The sequence below is a fragment of the Scyliorhinus torazame genome, chromosome 8, assembly GCF_047496885.1.
Source record: "Scyliorhinus torazame isolate Kashiwa2021f chromosome 8, sScyTor2.1, whole genome shotgun sequence".
NCBI lineage: Eukaryota > Metazoa > Chordata > Chondrichthyes > Carcharhiniformes > Scyliorhinidae > Scyliorhinus > Scyliorhinus torazame.
The window spans coordinates 128011159-128031376 of NC_092714.1; the positions used below are offsets into that span (position 1 = coordinate 128011159).

General features: G+C 46.6%; 1 protein-coding gene across 2 annotated transcripts in view; it reads left to right on the forward strand.

Moving 5' to 3' along the window:
- cdkl5 (cyclin dependent kinase like 5) overlaps positions 1 to 20218 on the forward strand; it is a 273738-nt gene that overhangs the window by 101064 nt on the left and 152456 nt on the right. For both annotated transcript variants that reach the window (XM_072514173.1, XM_072514174.1), the window contains exon 4: positions 3619 to 3664. In XM_072514173.1, coding sequence (XP_072370274.1) covers positions 3619 to 3664 — 46 coding nt within the window. The remainder of the gene's footprint in view (positions 1 to 3618; positions 3665 to 20218) is intronic.

Consider the following 20218-nt stretch of genomic DNA (forward strand, 5'->3'; position numbering starts at 1 on the left):
TAAGATTTTAAAATGGATTATAGATATAGAAACATTCGAGTGGGTAAAGATACATTTCAGTGTATCACTCAGTCAATGCAAACCTGAAGGTCCCAGGTTCAAATCCTCTATTTCCAGCACCAGAACTCAGTGAGAAACAACACTTCAGTGAGGGAATGAGAACATGGGGAAACAAGACGATAAAAGAGTACTAATAGCTAAATGAAAACTAATTTGAAGGTTTGAACTTACAGTGCTTGTTTTTTAAAAAAATATATAGGTAGCAGGAGTACAGCTATTAGATAATCTTGAATGCACACAGCAGGAGTACAGCTATTAGATAATCTTGAATGCACACATTTGTGCTGCTGTCACCGCTGCTCCATTAGTGCTTGCCTCCTCTAATATTGGAGGTGCACTTCCCAAGAAGAGCCAGCCTTTGGCCACCAATCATTAGTCAATTGCAGCTTACTTTGAAATACCTCTGACGGCTTTGCAGAATTTCTTTTGGATTTCTTCGTACAGCCATGACTGGATCCAAAGCTCCTTTTGACTAGATTTGGACTGTCGGGCATAGTTTGGCCAGGTCTGTGATACACACTGCTGCCACTGTACTGGTGGTGTTATTGTCCCTGGACCAGTAATCCAGAGACCCTGGCTAATGCTCTGGTGACCTGGGTTCGAATCCCATTGACTTGAATTTTATTAGGACTCCTTGATGTCATGGGCGGTCTTGCCCCTTCACCTCTGCAATTCAGCTCCTTTGTTAATGTTTGTCCTAAGGTAATGAGGTCTGGACTGAATGACTCTGGTGGAACCCAAACCAAATATTGGTGGAAAAACTGTTGCTGGCAAGTGTTTGTACTGTATATGACACTTCCCATCACAATGCTGATGGCTGAGAGTAGACTGATAGGATGACAATTGGCCAGATTAGATTTCTCCTTTTTGTGGACAGGGCACACAATGTCGGATAGATGCCAGTGTTATAGCTGTACTGAGGCAGCTTGGCTGGGGATATGGCTTCTTCTAGAGTACAAATCTTTGGTATTATAGCTGGGATGTTACCAGAACCCATAACCAGTGCCTTCAACCACTTTTTGCTATGACATGGAGTGAATGGAATTGTCTGAAGACTGTCATCTGTGACGAGCTGGGATCTGCCATTACTGAGGATGGGGATGTTTGTGAAGCCTACTTCTTTGCAGACGGACCGCTTTGCAGAAACTATTATATTTGCCCAATATGGTCTCTTCCACATTGGAGAGACTAAGCACAAACTTGGTCTGTCTGCAAGCAGGACCCAGACCTTCCTGTCACTTGCCCTTTCAACTCACCGTCCTGCTCTCATGTCTGTCCTTGGCCTGCCCAGTGAATCCCAGTGCAAACCGGAGGAACTGCACCTCCTCTTCCGATTAGGCATGTTACAGCCTTCCGGACTTAACATGGAGTTCAACAACTTCAGACTGTGAACTTTCTCCTCCACCTCACTCAATTTTTATTTCTATCAATTTAATTTCATATCTTCCATTGATCAGTTTTTTTCTCACCATTGTTCCCCCCCCCCCACCCCACCCTACTTGGGCCACCTGTTCCCTTTGCCTAGCTACCCTTTGCCACACTGCTTACCTGTGTTCTGCTATTAACACATTCTAATCTCTTAATGTGCCGCTATCAGCTGCCTTCTTAGCCTTGATCACCCCCATTTACATTCCCTTTGTCTTTCTGTCCACGACATCTTTGACAACTTCCATCTATCGCTGACCCTTTATCCAGCCCCCCACACAACAGTATGAATCTGACCCTATTTTCAGTTCGTTCCAGTTTTGACCAGACTTGAAACATTATCTTCTTTTCTCTCCATAGATGGTATCAGACCTGCTGAGATTGTCCAGTATTTTCTGTTTTTGTTACTCCTCCAGTTGGTTGTTTAATTGTCAACCACTGCCCATGGGCTGCAGAGTTTTAATCTGATCCATTGTTTGTGGATTAACTCTAGTCTATAGCATGCAGCTTCTGCTGCTATGCATGCATGTAGCCCTATGTTGGAGCATCACCAGGTTGCCACCTCATTTTTTGATATGCTTTGCTACTCCTGACATGGTTTCCTATATTCTTCATTCAACCAGGTTCATCCCTGGCTTGATGGTAATGGTAGAGTGAGGGATATGTTGGGCCATGAAGTCACAAATTGTGTTTAAATCCAATTTAGTCACTCCTACTTATAATATCATGGACAGATGCATCAGCGACATGTAGATTGATGGGGGCAAGGTCAAGTAGGTTCTTGCCTCTTGTGGCAGGTGATGAGAGAACTAACAAGCCCAGCCAGGTAGATATCCCCTTTAGGGCTTGACTAGTCGTGTTAGATACATGGGAACAGGAAAAGGCCATTCAGCCCGCAGAGCCTGCTGCATCTGTTGAGTCACTTTTAGGGTGGGATTTTCTCGACCTGCCCACTGCCAAGATCTTCTGGCTCCACTGAAAGTCAATGGACTTTTGGCTGGGCCGTTGTATCCTCTGCAGCGGGTCCTGCCATGGCAAGGGCGGAAAACTGTTGACTTAATGATGGACATTGATGATTCCCAGCCAGTGTCCTTGCTACTCCACAGTACTACTGCCAAATAGTGTTCAACATGGAGGAATACCGATTCATCATTTGAGGGAGATTGAGGTGGCAATCAGCAGTAGGTTTTCTTTTCCATGTTTGACCTGATACAATGAGATGTCATGAGGTCTGGATAATGCAGGAATTGTGGCAGCTAATCTGCATGCAACAAGATTTTGGAAATGACCAGTTATCTGTTTTTGGGATGTTGATTGAGGGATAACTGATGCTGCTCTTCAAAATGTTGTCAGATCCACCTAAGAGAGCAAACAGGATATTGGTTTAACATCTCATCTGATAGTGCAGCAATCCCCAAGTGTCTACCTGGAGTGTGTGCTTAAGTCAGTGGAGTAAGGGATCTCCTAGAGACTTATAAAATTCTAACAGGACTAGATAGGGTAGATGCAGGGAAGATGTTACCAATGATGGGTGTGACCAGAACCAGGAGTCACAGTCTGAGGATTCAGGTTGAACCATTTCGGACAGATATGAGGAGACATTTCTTTACCCAAAGAGTGGTGAGCCGGTGGAATTCATTACCACAGGAAATAGTTGATGCTGAAACATTGAATATATTAAAAAGGTGGCTGGATGTAGCACTTGGGGAGAATGGGGTCAAGGTTTATGGGGAGTTGGATGATCAGCCATGATTATGATAAATGGCGGAGCAGGCTCAAAGGGCCAAAAGGCCTCCTCCTCCTATTTTCTATGTATCTATGTAACTCAACCTTCTGTGGATCTGGAGTCACATTTAGGACAAACCAGGTAAGGATGGCAGATTTCTTAAAAATGAATGACATCCGGGAACCAGATGGGTTTTTAACGATCATTTCATGGCCCCATCACTGAGACTAGCTTTCAATTCCAGATTTTTCATTGATTGGATTTGGTGAGGTTTGAACATATGTCTCCAGAACATTAGCTTGAGCCTCTAGATTACTCGTCCAGTGATAAAACCACTGTCTGCTCCCAAATGCGTAAATGGCGATCGTGGGATTTTCTTGGCTAATTTTGATTTTCATTTGTTGTAGGAAACTAATGAAATTGTGGCTATCAAGAAGTTCAAGGACAGTGAAGGTATGTACAAACTATAAGAATATTCACAAAGATCAAATTTTCATACTGTTGAGTGGTCATGTGCAGTTCTGCAGCTGGTGATTACTACAAAATAAGTTGTTTATCTTCCTTTGTAATGTGAGCAATTTTTTAGTCTTTCCTGACATACTATACCTAAACCTTTACACATACAACTTCATATTAATGATCATGTGGCAATGAAAGTCACTTCAGTAGCAATAACACTCGTTTTATGGTAACACTGCTTTATTCCCCACTACTGTGTGACTTCCCTTTTTTAACATTTCTCCCATATTCGCAAGAAGAGCCCCGGCTGAATTGGACATTCAATATGCGTTGTAATCGCTGTCCCATTTAAGGAGCATGTTTTCTCTCTGGTGGCAGCGACAGAGATGTAGAAGCAGCAAGCCTGGTCGGAATTTCAAAACAAGTGAGAATTTTAAATTTGAAGCCAATGTAGGTCTGCAGGCATGAGGGTGATGGGTGTACAGGACTTAAGAAAATGAGAAATTAAGAAATAGGAGCAGGGGTTAGACATTCGGTTCCTTAAACCTGCTCTGATTCAGTACGATCGTGGTTGGTCTTCTCAATTGCTTCTTCCCGCATGCTTCGTATGTTGCAAGTTTCCCTTAGTATCCAAAAATCTGATTGAACATATTCAAAGACTTTGAGTTAGGAGTTAGTGCAAGTTAGGATATGAGCAGTCAACTTCCGGTGATGGGGGAGTGCTGAGCAGTCACACATCAGCTGGTTCTCCTCTGAAAAACAGAATAATTGACACATTTAGCTGAATTTAGCCGGCGCAGTCGGACTAAAATATCCTCTCACCCTTAACAACAAGAAATACAGCAAGGGTGCCAGGAAGCAGCAGTTCAAGAGGCCGCAGAGATACCCAAAAAATGTGGCAAGGGACAGGAGCGGCAAGCAAGCGGATCAGCAGACCCACGAGGCATGAGATTCCTGGCCATTCCTGAGAGAGGGAGACTGGCGACCCGAGAAATGACCTCTCGCCACCGCCAGGTGATAGATGGAAGACGTTCCTCACCAGCGAACTGAAGGAGACGAGAGACGATATTAAGGACAAAATAAAGGTGGCAGTAGTGGAGGCGCTGGCCACCGTGCAGGTGGCCTTGACAGCATGAGGAGGAGACTGGAGGTCCAGGAGAGCACGATAAAAGAGCTGAAGAAAACCTCGACGGACCAGAGCGACCGAATCGTCACCTTGGAGGTCGAAATTGAGAGGTTGGTCGTGACCCAGGGGAACCTGAAAGGGAAGGTGAAGAACCAAGAAAATCGGTCGAGGCGACAGAACATTAGAATAATGGGCCTGCCAGAAGGAATCGAGGGCAGGGACCCGACTGACTACGTGGCCCAAATGCGAAGTAACCTAATGTGGAGGGACAGCTTCCCCAATCTGCTGGAGTTCGGCAGGGCTCACGGGCCATTGCAGCTGAAATGTAAGGCGGGGGAGCAGCCGATAGCGGTCTTTGCCAAGCTGCACAAATACCAGTACTGGGAAAGGATCCTTCGCTTGGCCAGATAGATGAAGACTTGCAGCTGGGAGGGACACAAAATCTTAGGCTCTATCAGGACATTGGGGCAGACCAGGCAAAGCGCAGGGCAGAATTTAATCCGGCAAAATCGACCCTGTACAAAAACAATATTAAATCCGGGATGATGCACCCTGCCAGGCTCTGGGCAACATACCAGGGCAAGGAACATTACATCACTGCCACTGAAGAAGCGGATGGGTTCGTCCAAAAGGAGAGACAGCGATCAAGAAGGCACAGAGGAGGGAGAGAAGAACCCATGGACAATTTTGCGCGGGACTGCTTTGCCTCATTATGAACAGGGGAACCAGTTTGTAGAAAGGAGGGGGCGAGTGCAGCGGAACGCAGGACATGGTGAGGAGGAGACAGAGGAGGCCATACAAAGTGGGCATAGGAGAGGGTCAGACCGACCCCACGAGGGGGGCGCACTACACTAGCGGGAAAGCTAGCGGCAGGAGATATGAGTGGGGTGGGGGCATGACGCATCTAGCAGCGAGAGAACATCTGGTTGGGGGGGGGGCACAACACCAAGGGGGGAAAGCAGAGGGGTAAACAGAAGGGGAGTACAGGGGCGGGGAATGGGGGGGCAGCGAGAGGGGAGGAACAAATCCGCAGGGGGAACAAAACGATGGGAGGGGGGGGGGGGGGAGGCAGCGGGGAGGGAGAGGGCTCCATACTGGCTTCAGCAAGTCACTCTCGGAAATGTGGAACAAGGTGACACTGCAAGTAGCCACTTTGGAGGGCCCCTAAACAAAAGGAAACCTTGGAGTGCAGGGGCTCTCCCACATGGTGTGCACACAGTTGGCGGCCATGTTGGGTGGCCCCTGGACAAAGGGAACCGGCCTCATGGTGAGTATCGTGACCGTGGCCATTTAAAAAAACCCCGGAGTGCAGGATCGCATCCGCAAGGTAAGTATGGTTGATCCCGCAGGAGGTGGGGTTCAAAATCCCCCCCCCCAGGATAGTCACCCGGAATATCAGGGGACTTAGTGGCCCAGTGAAATGATCCATAGTCTTTGTCCACCTGAAAAATATGCAAGCTGACATAGTATTCCTCCAAGACACACACCTGAGGGAGAAGGACAGACTGTGGTTAAGAAAGGGACGGGTGGGACAGGTGTACCACTCATGTTACTGGGCGAGAGTTAGGGGGATAGCCATACTGATAAGTAAGCGGACAATGTTCACTGCGACAAAGATAATTACAGACCAAGGGGGATAGTACGTCATGGTCAGGGGTGTCCTAGATGAGGCACTGGTGGTCCTAGTCAACATGTACGCTCTCAACTGGGACACGGAATTTCTTTAGAAGACCATAGCGGAAATACCGGACATAGATATGCACTAACTGATCTGGGGGGAACTGTCAACATTTATGGAACAGATGGGGGCTGTGGACCCATGGAGGTTCATGCACCCAGGTGAGAAGGAGGTTGGACACGTCCCTCTTGTCCGACAAGGTCTACCTCCAGAAAACATCACAGGCCATTGACGAGTATATTACTAACACCAGGAACGGGAAGTTCTCACCCTCATCGTTCAGGGAGGCGCTGAAGGCTGTGATTCGAAGATAAATTATTGCCTATAAGACACTAGAAGGAAGAGAGGGCGACGAGGGAGCAACTGATCGACTTCATTCTGGATGTCGACAGAAGATACTCTGAGGCTCCGACCATGGGGCTTTTGGCGGAGAGCAAAAAGCTACAAATGGACTTTAACTTGCTATCCACCAGGAAGGCAATGAACCAACTCCGCCAGACACGGGCGACCTTCTACCAACAAAGAGAAAAAGCCACTTGCCTGCTGGCTCACCAGCTGAGAAAGCAGGCAGCCAAAAGGGAGGTAGTGCAGGTGCAAGATAGCCGAGGCAGACTGGTAGCCGAACTGAAAAGGTCAACAAAGCATTTGAGGGCTTCTACCGGGGGCTGTACACCTCTGAGCCCCCTGACAGCGAATCTGGGATGAAACAGTTGGTTGATGGACGACATGCCAAGGGATAGGAGGAGGCTGCTGGAAGCACCATTAGGACTGAGAGAGGTCATGGAGAGCAATAGCTACATACAGGCGGGGATGGCGGACTTGTACAAAAAACTCACTACACCACTGGCCCCACACATGTGGGAGATGTTTGCAGACTTGATTGCGACGGCCACCATATTGCTGATGCCCAAGAAAGACCAAGACCCAACGGAATGTGGATCATACAGACCCATTTCGCTGCTCAATGTAGATAAGAAAATACTGCAAAAATCCTGGCTAAGTGGCTGGGGAGAGAACACCAGAGGTGACTGTCTCCTTGGACGCAGCGAAGAGTCGAGTGGAAGTACCTAATAGACGTACAAGAGCAGTTTGGGCTGGGGACAGGGTTAACCTCATAGAATCATAGAATCTGTACAGTGCAGAAGGAGACCATTTGGCCCATCGAGTCTGCACCTGCCCTTGAAAAGAGCACCCTAACTAGGCTCACGCCCCCACTCTTTACCCATAGCCCGGTCACTCATGGGAGAAAAACCTGTACAATGGCCCCAAGGTGAGCGTACAAAACAACAACATCAGCTCTGAATACTTCCAGCTGCACACAGGCACAAGGCACGGATGCTTGCTGGCCCCGCTGTTGTTCTCCCTGGCATTGGAGCCATTGACGATCGCCCTCAGAGCGCCGAGAAGCTGGATGGGAATCCAAAGAGGAGACAGAGAGCACAGAGCCTCACTCTATGCGGATGACCTGCTCCTCTACATCACAGACCCGCAAAGTGGCATGGAAGGATCATGAAGCTCTTGAGAGAGTTTGGAGCCTTCTTGGGATACAAACCCAACCTGGGCAAGAGTGAAGTCTTCCCTGTGAACCCAAGAGGGGGAGGAGCAAAGCTGGGGGGTCTACCATTCAAACTAGCCCAAACTAAATTTTGCTTCCTGGGGATCCAGGTTGCCCATGACTGGACATAGATCCCCAAAAGAGTCCTACGGGAACAACCCTCCAGGCCTCCCCACGGCAGCACTCCCATCCCCGCCAGCCAAACACAATCCCAGTGGTGGTAGCCACACTCCGAACCTGAAATCAAATAGGCAGCACCTCAGCTTCACCAGAATGGCCCCCTTTGCGGCAACCACAAGTTTGCACCAGCCAGGCTAGAATGCATTTTTAAGAGGTGGAGATACGATTGGGAGGACACTGGCTGTGAGGACTTTCACACAGAGGACAGGTTAGCGACCTTAAGAGGAACTGACAGCTACCTAAAGGGAACAAACTCTGCCACCTGGAGGTTAAGAATTTTTTCCTCAAGGAGTTGACAGCATACCCACAGACCTCGAGACACACAATGCTTGAGGAACTACTGGGCGTGGAAGGGGGAAAACTGCGGGAACTTGTACGGACGACTATTAGAAAGGGCACGCTCCCCACTGGATGAAACATGAAAAAAGGGATAAAGAACTAGGGATGAAAATAGTGTGGGGACTCTGGAGCGAAGCACTGAACCGAGCCAACTCCACCTCCACATGCGCGAGGCTAAGCCGCATGCAATTGAAAGTGGTGCACACCTTACAGTGGACAAGAACCCGAATGAGCAAGTTCTTCCTGGCAGCAGAGGACAAATGGAGAAGGGTGCCAGGGGAGGCCTGGCCAGCCGCACCCATATGTTCTGACTATGTCACAGATTAGTCGGGTTCTGGACAGCCTGCTTCAAGGCAATGTCCAAGGTTGTGGGGGTGAGGGTGGAGCCGTGCCCAAGAGTGGCAGTCTTCGGAATAGCCAGAACTATTCATGGGAAGGGGGCCAACACACTTGCCTGTCGAAGAATCCTGTTCGGCTGGTGATCAGCAGCACCACCCACAACTGCAAACTGGCTGGCAGAACTGTCAGAATTTCTCCACCTGGAGAAGATCAAATTCGCAATCCGAGGGTCAGAGGAGGCTTCCGCAAAATGTGGCCATTCACCAACTTGCTCCAGGACTCGTTTGAAACCAACAGCCAATAGAGCGACCAAGGGAGGGGGCACATGGAAATGAACAGGGCAGCAGGGAACAGTTAGGGTGGGGAGGAGGGCACGTAGAGAGGAGGGGGGGGGAGGTTGGAGAAGAGCCTAAATGGATAATAATGGGCCTAGACTATGGGTGTGGGGCAGGGCTAGGGAGGGGGGGCGCGAGGTTCAATGAATATTTCTTGTATATTGCACCTGATGCACATACCCTTGCATACTGTACAGTGTATAAAATGAAAAACTGCAATAAAAATATTTTTAAAAGGAGAAAAAAAGGATATGAGCAGTCAAGCTTTGTGTGAGCTTATGTTTTTGGAGGGTTGAAGATGGGTGGCTAATCAGATGAGCATTGGAATCATGAAAGCTCGAGGTTACAGTTTGAAAGCAACATGCTTCAATCAAAAACAGGTATCTTTAAGCCAATTACATTGATTTTGGGGGAAGAACTAGTTATGATTGGTTGGGCATGGTTAGGAGCATTGCCATGCTAAATTGTCCCTTAGTATCCAAAACGTTCGGTGGGGTTACGGGGATAGGGTGGAGGCGTAGACTTAAGTAGGGTGCTCTTTCCAAGAGTTGGTGCAGACTCGATGCGCTGAATGGCCTTCTGTGCTGTAAATTCTATGATAAATAGACTAAAAGGCATGGCAGTAAATAAATGGGAAACATTTGAAGAAATCATTCAAAACGTTCAACAAAAGGGCAGCACGGTGACGCAATGGTTAGCCTTGCAGCCTCACGGCGTCGAGGTCCCAGGTTCGATCCCAGCTCTGGGTTACTGTCCGTGTGGAGTTTGCACATTTTCCCCCGTGCCTGAGTGGGTCTCAGAGCTCTTCACAGGGAGAGCGGCGAACACACTTGTCTCCCTGATTGCCCGGCGGAGACTTCTGCTTGGGTGGAAGTTGGCGGCGCCACTCAGGGCCTCAGACCGGCTCTCTGACCTGCCTGAATTCTTAAAGCTGGAACAAATAAAATTCATACAAGGGGATCTGAGGAGAGATTCTACTTCATGTGGGAAAAGTTTACCAGCCTCTTCAAACAGAACCAGAGACTAGGAAGTGAGGGGGGTGGGCGGGTTAGATAGCAAGGGGGGAGGGGGGCGAGAAAAGGAACTGCCTAGGGGTGAGGGGAGGGGATGCACACAATACCGAGGAGAAAATGGAAAATAGGTCCTACACTCAGAGGGGTACGGACCCCTCCCACACATTAAAAATCGGAGAAGCGGATCAGCTTTCTCATCTTAGTAATCGTTTCGATATGACTCTCCGTTACAGTAAATAACATGTTTATTTTCCTCAGCATGCATGAGAAACTCTAATGTAAATCATAAAATGATATTACCTGGACTACTGTCACAGAAGTGGTGGCAACATCAGGCTATTTGTAAAAGCCTCAGCCTCTTACAATCCATATTCATGATTTAGATGAAGGTACCGCATGCAAGTTATCCAATTTTGCTGTCGATACCAAGCTAGGTGTGAACGGTCTGCAGATAGGTGGCACTGTGCACCAGAGACCCTGGTTCGATTCCAGCCTTGGGTGACTGACTGTGTGAAATTTGCAAGTTCTCCCCTTGTCTACGTGGGTTTCCTCCGGGTGTTCCGGTTTCTTCCTACAGTCCAAAGATGTTCAGATTGGGTCGATTAGTCATGCTAAATTGCCCCCCAAGTGCCCAAAGGGTTTACAGCGATAGGGCGGGGGACTGGACTGAGGTAGGGTGGTCTTTCTAAGGGTTGGTGTAGACTCGATGGGCCGAATGGCCCCCTTCAGCGCTGTGGGGATTCTGTGATCTATGACTTGTTTCTAAATTGCTCAGCAAATTTTGATATATGTTAAATTTCCGATAATATTTTTTTTTTAAAAAAGAAACCGTCAAGAGTGGTGAGTTGGACTCCTCGGTACGCCCTGGCGAGATTTTAAGATACGTTGGTCTTTTGCAGTCTGGTACGGTCTCTGGCCCGGATGGCTTTCCGATCGAGTTTTATAATAAATGTTTGGAACAACTCACACTTTTGCCATTAGATATGTTCAGTGACTCCCAATCCCGCAGTTCATTGCCTCCAACCCTTACTCAAGCCTCATGTCTCCTTGCTCCATAAGAAGGCAAGGACCTGACTGAGTGCGGTTTATACTGACCCATCTTGCTCTCAAATGCAGATGTTAAACTGCTTGATAAGGTTCTGGTGCTCCGGTTGGAACCTTGCCTTCCAAGCATAATTTCAGAGGACCAAACTGGCTTTGTAAAGGGCAGTCAGTTATCAGCTAATATACATCGCCTTTTGAATGTGATACTTTCTCCCTCTCCTGCACCCAAGCCAGAGGTGATAGTATCTCTAGACACAGATAAAGCATTTGACAGGGTAGAAGGGCCTATTTTGTTTGAGATTCTTGGAAGATTTGGATTCTGCCAAAAATCTGTTTTGTGGATCCGTTTGCTACACAGTGCCCCTATTGCCAGAGTTACACACAAATACTTTATATTCAGACTACTTCCCCTTGATTAGGAGCATTAGGCAGGGCTGCCCACTCTCCACTTTGATTCACCCTGGCAATAGAGCTTCTCTCTATAGCCTTGAGAGCTTCCAACCAATGGAGTGGTATTAACCGCGATGTGGAATATCAGGTATTTCTTTATGCATATGACCTACTTTTTATACATTACAGACCCAATTTCCTCCATCAGTGGAATGATGAAGACACTTAACACTTTCGGCTCCTTCTCTGGCAATAAATTAAATCTGGCTGAGAGAGAATGTTTACCGGTCAACCCCCCGGTAGACAGGCCCATTTAGGCACGTTGCCGTTTGTCTCTCCAGTACAAGTTTTAGTTACTTGGGGGTCAGGGTACCGCACAATTGGGCCGCACTCCTCAAATTGAATTATTCCAGCCTCATCAACAGTGTTAGAACGGACCTACAGAAATAGAACAATCTTCCTCTATCTTTGGCTGGCAGGATTTAAACAATAAAATGATGAACACTCCCTACATTTTTCTTTTTCTTTCAATGTCTCCCCATTTTCCTGGCCAAATTCTTTTTTTATCAAGGTGAATAAAATTGATATCCATTTTTATCTGGGCGGGTAAGAGTCCCAGAATCCGGCGTTCTACTCCAGAGGGAAAGACCAGCTCAATTTGGGGCCAAATGGAGGCTCACTTTTGCACCACACCCACTCTCCTAGACATAGTTATTGCACTATTGCCCTTACCTCCCACTAGATTTTCCTTGAACCCCGGTGGTGGTGTCCCTTCTTCTAATCTGGAAAACGTTCTGACAACTCCTGACCTATCTTTTGTTATCTTCTGGGCTGGACTCAACCTTTAACTTGCAGAAATTGAAGGGGCTCGAGCACTTTGGTAACCTGTTCATGGAGGCGAGGTTTGCCAGTTTTGGAGAAGTGGTGGACAAATTTCACTTTTTCGCGACTTTCAAGTTTGTGATTTCACCTGTACGGCTTTCCCTTCCTTTCCTCTGGCTCCACTTCCACCTTATTGGAGAGGATTCTATCCTCGGCTCAGCCAGGCATGGGATCCATGTGGTCACATTATTTCATCCGATCCCTCCCACTGCCTGCTTGATGGTGCAGTGGGAGAGTGAACTGTGGCCTACGCTCACAAGCTAGGTTTGGAGAGAGGCCTTATTCATGGTCAACTACACGTTTGGCTGAGCCTAATACAGTTCAAAGTGCTACATAGGACACACTTGACCAAAGTAAGGATGAGTAGGTTTCCCCCCGAATATTGAACAGATGTGTCTGCTGTTCGCTAGCCTCCACAGATCACATGCACATTATTTTATTTAGTTCATGGGATGTGGGCGTCGCTGGCGGAGCCATCATTTATTGCCCATCCCTGAGGGCAATTAGGAATCAAGCACATTGCTGTGGGCCTGGAGTCACATATAGGCCAGACTAGGTAAGGATGACCGATTTCCTTCCTGAATGGACATTAGTGAACCAGATGGGTTTTTACGACAATCGACAATGGTTTCATGGTCATCATTAGACTTTAATTCCAGATTTTTGTTGAATTCAAATTCCACCATCTGCCCTAGTGGGATTCGAACCCGGGTACCCAGAACATTAGCCTGGGTCTCAGGATTATGATGTCCTTTTGCATTTGGAGAAAATTAAATTTACCATCAGGTGTTCTATTGAGAGATTCTACCTCCGATGGCAACCGTTTGTCTCCTTTTTCAAAAATCTAGACAGTCAACTGTTAGGGATTTTGAATGTAGAATTTAAGCTATTTGCTTTTTCTAATATTTACATTAATTCTTCTGTTCTGTACCTGTTTTGCATTGCTTATTGCTTCCTTTGTTTTGTTATTTGTAAAACATTAAAAAATCTAATAAAATATATTTTAAAATGTTACTGTTGGTGCCTGCCAACTCATTACCCTTCAATAGGTAAATAAGGATCAACTCCATTTACTACGTCACTTTGTAAATTAACTATGTACAAATGTTCATAGAGAGATCCCATGAATACTCTGTATTAATACTTTTTCTTTCATCACACCATCTGGAACACAAATTCTACCATCAGTCACTCAGTGACGGAACTGCCCTGCCCCAGTGACTTTCAAACTTTTAATTGGTTTGCCTAGCTTTTTAAGAGGAGTAAGTGTATACTTCTCCCTTAGAGACAAAACCTCATAACCTCCAGTAACCTGACTCACTTCATCAGTATTAGGGAAGAATTCCCTAGCCTATCCCCATTCTAATAGGTTCTGAGGGAGCACTTTGCAACAATACCATTGCTCCTGTGTTAACACCCGTTTCCTCTGTTGATACTATGTTATCCGAATTTCTTTTTATTTTTCAAGTTCGAGTGTTTGTTTTTCTCTTTCTATCTCAAGCTGCTTCATCTGCAACTGAATTTTAGCCAACTAAAGCTGTGTTCAACCTAGGTCAGGTTTTGCTTCTTCCAATCCCAGATGTTGTACTATTGCTTTAATTACGCCTGCTTTTTCAGCCCCTGCTTCTAATCTAACTCCAATTTTACTGCGAATGCTATTGACCTAACCTTGGTTAATTGTTGCAAATCCCTCTGGTATGAATCTTTGCTCTTCAAAAGAGACAGCAACTGACAAAAACATCAGTGTATTTCAATAAGTATAGTCAAATTTACTGAGATCTTATCTTGTTAACCTGATCCATCTGTGGATTTGAAATTCTTTAAAGGACTCTGAACTTATGATCCAGGATGAAACACCCAAGATTTTCTTTTAGTTTTTCTTCCACAAACGTGGGCTTTGTTGGTATTTGTTGTCCATCTCTCATCACACTTATACTGAGTGGCTTGGTAGGACATTTCAGGGGGCATTTACGAGTCATTGTTGGTCTGGAGTCACATAGAGGATGGCAGGTTTCCTTCCCTGAAGAATATGAATGAACTAGATGGGCTTTTACACCAATCGATCATAGTTTCATGGTCTACTTTCTATGATTATTTTTCAGTTGCAGTTTTTGATAATTAAATTCTAATTCCAACTTGTGGGAATGTGTCCCAAGAACATTAGCCTGGCTTCTAAATTACTAGTTCAATGAAATTACCACAATGCCATTGTCTTTCCACAAATTGTTACGTTCCTAGACCAGACCCCAAATTTAGTTATGATCTGGTTAGGAAGCAGAAACCTTCTTTATTTAAAATGTAGACTATAACTATCTCTGGGTGAACGGATGTTCCCGCACTTATATCTGAGTGCCTTGTCACATGATCACTGTCACAAAACCGCATGGTGGGTCTGTACCACCACCTGCTGGTTGGAGGTCGCACCACCCGCCATCTACAATATTGCTTACTGGCATATCATCACTCAATGGATTCTCTTCACTAGAAATAACGATGTTGACACTCTCTGGTCATGATGATCCATGCGTTGGGTCATCATGGTCTTGTTCAAGAATATGTGATTGATCCATTGAACTGCATAGCGAGATTGTCATCAGCTCCTCCTCGTTCACTCTCGGAGTCGACAATCTCTTCAACTTCAGAGTTGTTATCATCGTATTCATCATCCATGTCCTCACACTCATTCTCAATATCCTCGAGGCTCAGGGAGTTGACCACCGGAATCATTTCAGAGGCCTGAAACGATTCACCAAGGACCTCTGGAGCAAGCTTCTCTAAGATTGGGACGATGTTGTCTGTTTCTAGCTAGTTCATTGGCTGGTCCTCAGTGGTATCAGCAACTTCGATCTCAGTTTTTATTTTGTTCGTTGGCTGGTCCTCCGTGGTATCAGCAACTTCGATCTCAATTTTTATTTTGGAGTGCGCCATCTCAGAGCTCCCGCTCTCCTCCATGTCCAGCACGGTCTGGGCGGCCCCTGTGACCACCTCGTCATTCCTTCCAAATCATCAGAGTAGTGCTTTTTGGGGCTTCAAATTAAGCCCGTCCTTGCTTCTGCGAAAAAGATCTACAAGCAGTTCAAAATGGTCATCATCTGTCTCACCTTCCACGCCATTACTTTCCGCATCCTGTTCGAAGACTTCAAACATATATTCGCTATACTCCTCATCGGATTCATCATAGTCTGCAATGATTTATCCTGTAAAATGCGACATTGCACACGGAATTATGTGTTCATGCAGGAGGCCGGCAATTTCAAAGTTAGCATTGAATTTGGCTGCCGAACTTCTGCTTAACATTCCACGCTGTGAAACTTCAGGAGGACTGACGAAATTGAAGAACGATTCATTTGGTACAGTTTTCATAACTGTTCTGCAAGTGCTTCAACCTTCGTTCTTCGGTTTAGTTTGAACTGTTCTGAACGTGACATTTTTGCCCTCCCTTCAGTCGATTTTACAGCCTGTGCACCCCATGATTTCTGGTTCATCAAAGAATAATTCAAGCGGCTTTGAATCCATCTGATATACTCTTGTGATCACGTCGTTTGTGAAATACTCATTGGGTTCGAACTTAAACTCCAGAGTGAAGTTCCATGGCTTCTCATGCTCTGACCGTTAAGCATTCAAATCTTGTAGATGCTTTAATACGGACTCGTCATGATCCCGTATCATGCCAATGAGCACATGCACGTTCTTTTTTTTTTATATAAATGTTTTATTGAAAATTTTTTCCCAAACAACAATTTTTCCCCTCTTACAAAGCAAACGCAACAATAACAATACAGAAATTTTAAACAATACACAAGTAACAAAACCCCTTTATTTTTGACCTAAACTAAAACCCCCCCCCCTCCCCCTGGGTTACTGCTGCTGGTCATCTGTCTTCCCTCTAATGTTCCCCTAGGTAGTCGAGAAATGGCTGCCACCGCCTGGTGAACCCTTGAGCCGATCCTCTCAGGGCAAACTTTATCTGCTCCAGTTTAATGAACCCCGCCATATCATTTACCCAGGCCTCCAGTCCGGGGGGTTTCGCCTCCTTCCACATGAGTAGGATCCTGCGCCGGGCTACTAGGGACGCAAAGGCCACAAAGTCGGCCTCTTTCGCCTCCTGCACTCCCGGCTCTTCCGCAACTCCAAATAGAGCTAACCCCCAGCCTGGTTTGACCCGGGCCTTCACCACCCGCGAAATCACTCCCGTCACTCCCTTCCAATACCCTTCCAGTGCCGGGCACGCCCAAAACATATGTGCGTGGTTTGCCGGGCTCCCGCCACACCTCCCACATTTGTCCTCCACTCCAAAGAACCTGCTCAATCTTGCTCCCGTTATGTGTGCTCTATGTAGCACCTTAAATTGAATCAGGCTAAGCCTGGCGCATGAGGAAGAGGAATTTACCCTGCTTAGGGCATCAGCCCACTTACCCTCCTCTATCTCCTCCCCTAGTTCTTCTTCCCACTTTCCTTTTAGTTCGCCCACCGACTCCTCCCCCTCTTCCCTCATCTCTCGGTAAATCTCTGACACCTTGCCCTCTCCGACCCACACCCCTGAAAGCACCCTGTCCTGTATCCCCTGTGTCGGGAGCAACGGAAATTCCCTCACCTGTTGTCTAGTAAATGCCCTCACCTGCATATATCTCAAGAAATTTCCCCGGGGCAACTTATACTTTTCCTCCAATGCTCCCAAGCTCGCAAAAGTCCCATCTATAAATAAATCTCCCACCCTCCTAATTCCCAACTGGAACCAGCTCTGAAAACCTCCATCCATTCTTCCTGGGGCGAACCTATGGTTGTTCCTGATTGGGGACCCCACCAGGGCTCCCCGCACCCCTCTCTGTCGCCTCCACTGTCCGCACATGCATGTTCTTGAAGACTGTTAACCAGAATTGCGGAATGCTCACTGGCTCTTCCGTCTCTTTGTCTGATTTGCCGTCCTCTGCCTGGATCTTTTCTGAATCCTCATCAAACATGCACAATCTGATATCTTGTAAGGATCTGTCGTATTCAGCTGGTCATCATCTTCTGGGACACACAGTCGCTCAACTAAGTTCAGGGATTCACATGAACCTGCTCCTATGATGGGCTCAATGTCCATGTCTACAATATAAAACAGTAACATGTCATCCACGGAGAGCTCAAGTTCGCATGCACCGAAAATCTCCATCGTTTTCGTTCCGTAATACATCGGGAGAGCCGGCCGATCAGCGACTTTCAGCTGCGCATTCAGCTTGTGTAAAGCAGACCAACTGAGGAGGTTGGCTCTCATTTTAATGTCAAAGTCGCATTGTAATAAAGTTATTCAGGAACACCATCGATTTCCATCTGGTTTCCGGAGAGTTCTTCCCAGCTTTGTTGTTTTTTGAAATTGTGTCTTCACCTTTTTTGTTTGGACTCTTCTGGTCCTTGGTTGCAATTAGATCGATGAAGAACTGTTTGTCGCTATTTATCTCATCAACCACATTTACTGATCTTATGGTCCGTTGTAGGACACGCAAAACACTGTTTTGCAAAATGCCCAACGCGTCCGCACCTGGAACAGGCTTTTCCAAAGGCCGGACGTTGCTGTGGGCCATGTCGAGTGGCACACTTTTGGCACATGGTGGCTCCTGGCGGCTGCTTAAAATGGCCGCCCGCACTGAGACCATGTTTCTTAATGATGTGCGTCACAGCACTAATGGTGCTGGCGTCTTCCTCTGAGTTGGCGCCAACATTTTTCGAACAGTGTGCTGATTTGCTGTGCAGCTACCTTGCTCGTCTGGCAAATTCCCGCAGCAACCTCTCACGTAGCTTAACATTTGACACACCAAAAAACAGTTTGGTCGCGGATCAGAGAAGATTTTAGGCTACTGAAGTTGCATGACTAGGCCTTCAGCCTCAAGTCAGTGACAAAACTGTTGAGACGATTCACCAGGTTACTGGGTATGCGTACGGAACATGTATCTCTCAAATGTTTCATTCTTTTTGGGAGAGCAATGTCGAATCAAAGTACCCAATGACTTCATTGTATCTCTTGCTATCCTCCTCATTGTCAAACGCAAATGTGTTGCCCAGTTCAATTGCTTGTGGACTTGCTACCATTAGCAGCAATGCTATTAATCTTTCATCAGGCTGTGCCTGTAGGTCTAGGGCCGAAACATAGAGTTTGAACTGCTGCCTGATGAGCCGCCAGTTTTCGTCTACATTTTCGGATATCTGAAGCTGTGGGGGGCTTTCAGTCCGTCCATCCCGAGCTTCAGCATTTTCTAGAGCATTGAGTCGCCACAGACTGAAATTTACCAGGTCGATCTTTCCGCCGAATTCTTAACTTTATCACTGCCGTTGTTACCTCCAAATCTTCAACACTCTGGTACCATGTTGTGTTTGGTGTTTGATGTCTAGCAAGGAATCTATCAAACGACTTGTGACTTTTCCAAACCAGGATCTTTATTAAATCACACCTTGTAATCTGTTACAGAGCAAGTTATCATGAGTTTCTTTGTACTCCCCTAGAACTACCCTAGGCACGACTGTCCTCATGTACGTCTTATAGCCATCTCTGGGTCACCGGATATGCCCGCACTTATATCTGAGTGCCTTGTCACGTGACCACTGTCTCGCGACCGCATGATGGGCCGTTACCGCCATCTGCTGGTTGGAGGTCGCACAACCAACCATCTACAATATTGCTTACTGGCATATCACCATAACGGGGTCAGTCCTGTCTATCTTATTCTCTTAACATACAGAGTTATGAGGTAACCATGAATTAACAGGCAAATTGTGGTCAAAAACACCACAAAGTGCACTTTACATGGCAGACACAAATATTTTAACAATCCACTTAGATGTCAGCAATCACTGTGAGTCACACATCCTTTAAACCCTGTCATCCGCACGTGGAACCTCAGCTCCTCTCTTTCAAGGTTATACTTTCTGATTTCTCTCAACAGCCACTTCAAATCTGCCTGCCTCAACAAGCGTTCGCTTCCCACTTGCTCAGTTTCTTCTCCTGAGACCATCACTCACTAGATTCTCAAGGCTGCAACCCAGAATCTGGTTACCAACACAATTCCAGCTCTCTAGTTAGTCTGATCAGAACACTGCTCCCAAGATTTCCCTTGCACCAATAGTCATTTTCATTTAGCTAATAGTGTCCTCTTTGTCTGAGCTTTCCTTTCCCCAGTTATGCTGAGCAAATACTCCTCCTGGGCTTCACTGAACCCCAGTCTGAGCTGCATCGAGCTAATACTGCTCCTGGGATTCCCTACACCTCAGCAGCACGGAGCTAGTGGTAGCATTTCGGCTCCAGGGAGAGACCTTCCTCTCTGTCTGCTCCTGACTGATCTTGTCTCAGACCATCTTTGCATTGTGTCCTAGCCTTGTGATGGTTTTGTATCACTCCATCATGTAGGCACTCTGCTCGATCCCTGCAGCTGCAGAGGAATGTCGGACCTTTCAAGCACAACCTGTCTCCCTGCTGCGCTCTGTGCTTGTGCTGGAACACCTGGGCATGCAGGGACTTGTGGACCTCAGCCTTTGCCTGGAATTTCTATGATAACAACCCAAGAATATAAATTCCCTCACAATGGGATGCGACTGTCTTTGGCCAGGCAGCATTTGTTATCTATTTCTAATATCCCTAGAGAAAGTAGTGATGAATTAAAGTGGGTTCAGATTGGAAATTAATTTGCAAAGTA